Source organism: Triticum aestivum, chromosome 6D (assembly GCF_018294505.1).
Source record: "Triticum aestivum cultivar Chinese Spring chromosome 6D, IWGSC CS RefSeq v2.1, whole genome shotgun sequence".
Lineage (NCBI taxonomy): Eukaryota > Viridiplantae > Streptophyta > Magnoliopsida > Poales > Poaceae > Triticum > Triticum aestivum.
This window is the reverse complement of record NC_057811.1, coordinates 431,165,412-431,171,278: the sequence shown is the minus strand read 5'-3', so window position 1 is coordinate 431,171,278 and position 5,867 is coordinate 431,165,412. Positions and strand designations below refer to the sequence as shown.

Here is a 5,867-nt window from a genome sequence, read left to right as displayed (position 1 = left end):
TAAAGGTAGGCGGCTTCAGATGCGCAGCAAAACCACTAGAAGTAAATTGCCTATAATCAGCTTTTTGGACTTTTGCATATTTGAGCAAATTATTACGAGATTTAGTTCGAATAAACAGTAAATAAATCATGACGATGAAAACAGAGATTAGCGAACTAGCATAGTAGATGAACGGATCAAATCTAGGGAACAGACTAGAGCTAAGAATTCTAGCACGATCTCGAACAAGGAGGATAAGATCACATACGATGCAGCGGGAGCAGGACCGCCGACGTTGATGTTGTCGCCAATGTCATTGATGAGGATGTTGCTGAGGTCGGGGAAGAAGTTGTCGTTGGCGAAGTCGTCGCTGCTAGCAGTCGCGCGAGTTCGCTCCCCAAAAACCTGATCGCCCCTCTCCCGTACAGGATCACGAGAGGCGGGTTCCGAAGACTTGTTCTCCCTTCTCGCGGTGCACGCCGGAAGGAGGGATGGAGAAGACGTGCGTGGCGGCGCCATGATCTGGAATGGTGTGAAACCATATGTTGTGGCGGCGGCTAGCGTAGGCGTCTGCCTGACTATATAATGCGGGCTGGGGTAGGTCGTGGAGAAAACTCCACGTCCAAGTAACAGCCCCACGAGGAGAAGGAGCGCATGTAGGTCTTCTCTTCTCATGCTCATACAAATGGTAGAAGAGCTCACCTTATAAAGAGGTGCAAGTCTCGCTCAACTTCCGGGGTGAGACTAAATTTTAGTCCCAGTCACACCACTCACAAGCTATGCATGAATTGGCCAAGAGAATTTCAGAATTTTTAGTTGATCTTTGGGCCAAAGGCCTACTAGTAAATTCCAACAAATTCAGTTCCCTGCACCATAGTGCTAAAATTCCCATTTAAGCAAACTGAGGATACTTTGACAATCTCATCTCTTCGTAATAAAGTACACCAAAAAATTCAATACAGATGTAGTGCAAAGAATGAACCAATGAAACACACTTTCGTAGGGAAAAAACAGCACCGGTGACTTAGCTAGCACACACAAAAGCACGAGCTTATTCTGATTACTCTCCGTTGTGAGGAGTCCAGAACTCAAGACGAGGCACGCCATATTCTGATCAGCCGTTCGTGAGCTGGTTAATTGACAAACCGGCAGTGCTTTCTGATCTGCCCGTTGGCCTCGGTCTTCACCTCGATGCTGCCCATTTTCACCATAGCCGCCTTAAATTGTTTCAACCACTCCTGCGGGTCCTTGGCGTGGTTGTCCACCAATCTCAATGTGGTCTGAGATGACAGGAGCGTGGCGTCTGACTTGAACAGCACCTTGCGTTTCTGCACGTTGTCATAGTATTGGTTGTCCAGGTCATCGGGAGTCTCGGGATCCTGAACCACAGTGGGGTCGCCGCCGCGGCTGCACTGCCCCTGCAGGGATGCGGCTAAAGTAGGATCCATCGATGAGGGGTTTGGGGGGAGGCGGTCACGGAAGGACGAGCAGTGGGAGATCCCGACCGTGTGGGCGCCCGAGAGGGTGACCATGTCCTCGAGGCTGAGCCCCTTGACCCTGAACATATCCTCGAGGACACTGACGTTGGCGAAGGGAGGGGGGAGGTTGGGGAGGGTCTCACTGGCGAGGGACACGTTCCCGTCGTAGCGACCGGCCGGCATGTCGAAGCCGGACTTCCAGCCACCCCATAGGAAGTCGAGGAAGCTGAACTTCTTTTTTCCGCTTAGCAAGACGGTGGCGTCGCGCCCCGCAAAGGCCACGATGTCAGCGCAGGAGACGACGCCCTCGCACTCCTTCTCAAGCTTCTCCTTGGCCGCGTCGATCACCTCGAAACCGCGGAGGCTGGGGAAGTTGGGGATGCCGAATTTCTCCGGTTGCGGGTTGGCCGTGGTGTTGTCAAGGAGAACCGAGGCATCACAACCCTGGGCAAAAAGGCTCGAGCACGTTAGTACCACCTCACAATTCACAAACATACCCATGCATGCATAAATATCCACACGTAAGACGTACCCTGACGAAACAGTCGTGAAAGAAGAGGCGGATGAGCCCGGCGCCGATGCCTGGGTTGGCTTTTACAGCATCCTCGACGACCTCCCTCACGATCTTCTCCGCGTTATGGCACGTCTTGTGGTAGTAGCCCACGGTGAGTACTGCTGGTGCGGGTGCCGCAGGAGGTGGTGGGCTTGGGGTGGGCGGCAATGGGTTAGGATACCTGTAGCTCGCTTGGCATGTGTGCGCCACACAACCCAGCAATGCTACCAGAACCAAGGCAGCAAGCTTATCAGCAGCCATGGTTGCTATGAGCTGTGCAGCTAGCTAGAGGCTGGCTTATATCTAGAGAGAGGATGAGGACGGATGGGTGAAGCAAACTTGGTGTTGTGCGGGTCTATTTATAGCTAGCTTGATTGATGCAAGCTAGCTGAGGAGAACAAGCTCATGGGATGAACATTATGCCTGCATGCATGGGATTGTGCGTGATCTTTTGAACATGCATGCTAGGCTGTGGTGTTTAAGTCAAGAGGGAACATGCATGGCGAACATAGTCACAGCTCGCACGGTTGACATTCCATGCCCATTTCCTCCGATGATGTGTGTGTCGGGTGGCATCAACTGGCTCCCACAGGTTTTGATATTGTATCGTGTGCCGCATGTAAGGGATGGATGCACTTCTTTTATTAGTTTTTTTCTTTAGCAAAAGTTCTTTTCCTGAATATAGTTGTCACTTGTCAATTATTTCTCAAGTAACTTTTTTTTGTCAATTATTTCTCAAGTATTAACTAATCTATACAAAAATGAATGAAAATAAGAATTTATTGCATGTGACAAGTTGAGCAATAATTGATCCTTTCCCCGAAATTTGTAGCCAAGACTTCATTTCGTGGGATTTGTCATCTCAAATCAATTGACACCTGGAATTTTTCAACTGCCCGAAGAATAGTAAACACAAAAATTCAAAAACGATTCTTTAAAAAAACATGCTTCTTGAATTACAGTGGAATTTACCTTTAATTGTTGCAACCACATAACAACAATGCACCATCAAACATACGTATTCGATCTATCAACAATGGCCTCCAAGAGCAGCAAGAAAAACTTGCAGTCGTCAAGAATGCGAACGAAGAAAAAACTATGGCTATCAAAAAGAGACTTGATGAACTTGATGCCTTGGTTAGGTACATCGTAAGGGTTGCAGTGCGAGGATGTCGTGAAACTGAGTCATGTGTCTAATTTATATTGCGGTATTTTACCACGACTGGTTATTGTAATGTCTGAGAGAGTCTGTTTGACAATTGTCAAGTTTACGTTTTAATAAAAGCAGCGACATCTCAATTTGCATTCCAATTCAAATTTTGCACAAATTCATATCAAAATTGCCAAATATGCCTGCCAATTTCTGCAATGTAAAACATATTGACCCCGCGTACAATTCACCGGCGTATGGTCCCACATGTAAGAAACCACGTCACCCACGTATGGCCCCGCCTGCCAGCATCCACGTCAGCACAACAATGGGACCACATCTCAAAACCGTTGACCGGTCAGACGACACATCATCACAGAAAAAATGATGCCTGGTCCCACATGTAAGCAGCCATGATAAAAAAAAACCCGCATAACTGAGCATAATATAGTGAGATTTTCGCAAAAAAGTGTTCTAAAATGTAATGGATTAGTGACATCGGTATTACCTTACAAAAGTAAAGAAAAGAAAATTAAAAATGAAATAAAAACTAGAAAAATGAAGTTTTCTATGGAAGAATGAATTCATGGCATTGGTATTACCCTTTCAAAAAAACATAAATGAAATTTTCTAGAAAAGAGTGGAACACTTTAAGAAGAAAGAAAAGAAAAAAGAAAAAACTTTCAAAACTTGCACTGAAAATGCACTTTTTGAAATATGCAAAGAATAAGCATACAATAGTGCATTTTTCACATTCTACTATAATTCACACATAATGTAACTGAAATATTGTATTTCCTTTAAGAAGAAAGAAAAAAATTAAAAAAAAAGCGCACAACTTCGCACCAAAATTGCACTTTATCATAGCATGCAAAAATAATCATATAATCATGAAATTTGCCTCATATTATATAATATTTGTATGTATATAATTACACTCAGCAAAAAACCCACAAAAAACAAAAGATAACCAGTAAAGGAAAAAAAGGAAAAAGGAAAACACATAGAAACAGAAATAGAAAAATGAAGCAAAAATACCCACAACAGAAAGAATTAAATTTCCTATGGAAGAACGCATTAGTGGCATCGGTATTATCATTTAAGAACAAAGAAAAAAGGAAAAATAATCTAAAACAAACACTGACAAAATTTGTACGAAATATACATAAAATTTACGTTTTTAATAATAAGTAAGAAGAATAAGTATATAAAAGTGGAAGAAAAAAATCTTTAAAAAAGTTGTGCACAACTTTACACCGAAATTATACTTTATCGTACTATGCAAAAATAATCATATAATCATGAAATTTTGGCACATATTATATAGTATTTGTATGTATATAATTACACTCAGCCAAAAACCCACAAAAAATAAAAAAAGCTTTGACCAACACTCCACTTTTTGCTCTGTCCATGGAGCGTATGAATTTCTTTAAATGTAGATAGACCAAAAAAGGGAATAAAGGGATAGGAATATGAATTATAGTACCATTGAAAGAAGAGGCACCAATGGGAACATCTCTACTGACGAACCATTTCAATAGTACGGGTGCTGCCGTGCCACAGGGCACGACCATGGAATTAATGAAAAAGAAGAAGTTCTGTAGTTGGACCATCTGCTCTATCCTTTCGATTTGAGCTTCTCCAGAAAAGATGAGACGCTAAAAATGAAAGTGTTCGCAACGCATACCGAAAAAGGGTACCTACGTTGCCGACCATTAATGACTAGTTCGAAGACCGGGAGCAGGGGCACGCCAATAAAGGAAAGAAAAACACATAGAAACATAAAACAAAAATAATAAAATAAACAAAAATACCCACAAAAGAAATAATTAAGTTTGTAAGAAAGAATGAATTAGTGGCATTAGTATTACCATTTAAGAACAAAGAAAATGGGAAAAATAAAACAAACACTGACAAAATTTGCACGAAATATATATAAAAATTGCGCTTTTTAAAAATATGCAAGAATAAGCATATAAAAGTGGAACTTCTGAAAAAAAATCTAAAACAAATGAATAGTGGCATTGGTATTAACCTTAAAGTAGAATGAAAATGAAGTAAAGACTAAAACAATATCAAAATAATGATTTTTTTAAGAATGAATTAGTAGCTATGGTATTTCCTTTTACAAGAAAGAAAATTTAAAAAAAACTTGCGCACAACTTTGCACCGAAATTGCACTTTATCGTAATATGCAAAAATAATCAAATAATCATGAATTTTTGGCATATATTATATTGTATTTGTATGTATATAATTACACTCAGCCAAAACACACAAAAACAGAAAAATAACCAATAAAGGAAAGAAAAGAGGAAAAAGAAAGACACAACACAGAAGAGCAAAAACGAACCCAAGAAGCAATTCGACTGACCCAAAATAGGGGTCAATCGATTCCACACAGCCCAACTCAACACCAAAATGACACAGAAAAAAAACAGCACACATCTCAAAGGAGAATCGGACGGGCACAAAATCGACTGACCCAAAATGAATTTTCAGCTGACTGACATATAGCTAAAGTGTTTCTGCTAACCTAACTTTCAAAGTGGTGGTTTTCTGCAATTTAATCCAGCGGTGGCGAAATTTGATCATTGCTCGGAAACTCAACTAACACCAACATGTGCAAAACAATGCCCCCATTGCAATACAAGAGAAGACTGACCGAAATGTAAGAACAAATGCGTTCATTGAAAAGTAAGAA

The 5,867-nt window shown here is 41.5% G+C and overlaps 1 protein-coding gene across 1 annotated transcript; it reads right to left on the bottom strand.

Moving 5' to 3' along the window:
• Window positions 1-870: 870 nt before the first annotated feature.
• Window positions 871-2,349, bottom strand: LOC123141847 (peroxidase 2). The gene is made up of 2 exons (XM_044560913.1): window positions 1,990-2,349; window positions 871-1,901 (listed from the first exon to the last, which is right to left on the bottom strand). The coding sequence occupies exons 1-2, from the start codon at window positions 2,269-2,271 to the stop codon at window positions 1,113-1,115; spliced, it is 1,071 nt and encodes a 356-aa protein (XP_044416848.1). The 5' UTR covers window positions 2,272-2,349; the 3' UTR covers window positions 871-1,112.
• Between the last annotated feature and the right edge of the window lie 3,518 nt (window positions 2,350-5,867).

What these genes read in the sequence shown, in the direction of transcription:
- LOC123141847 (XM_044560913.1), bottom strand. Translation starts at nt 2,271, where the DNA reads ATGGCTGCTGATAAGCTTGCTGCCTTGGTTCTGGTAGCATTGCTGGGT. An exon ending in TTCACGACTGTTTCGTCAGG is followed by an intron (nt 1,902 to 1,989) that starts GTACGTCTTACG and finishes CTTTTTGCCCAG; the next exon opens with GGTTGTGATGCCTCGGTTCT.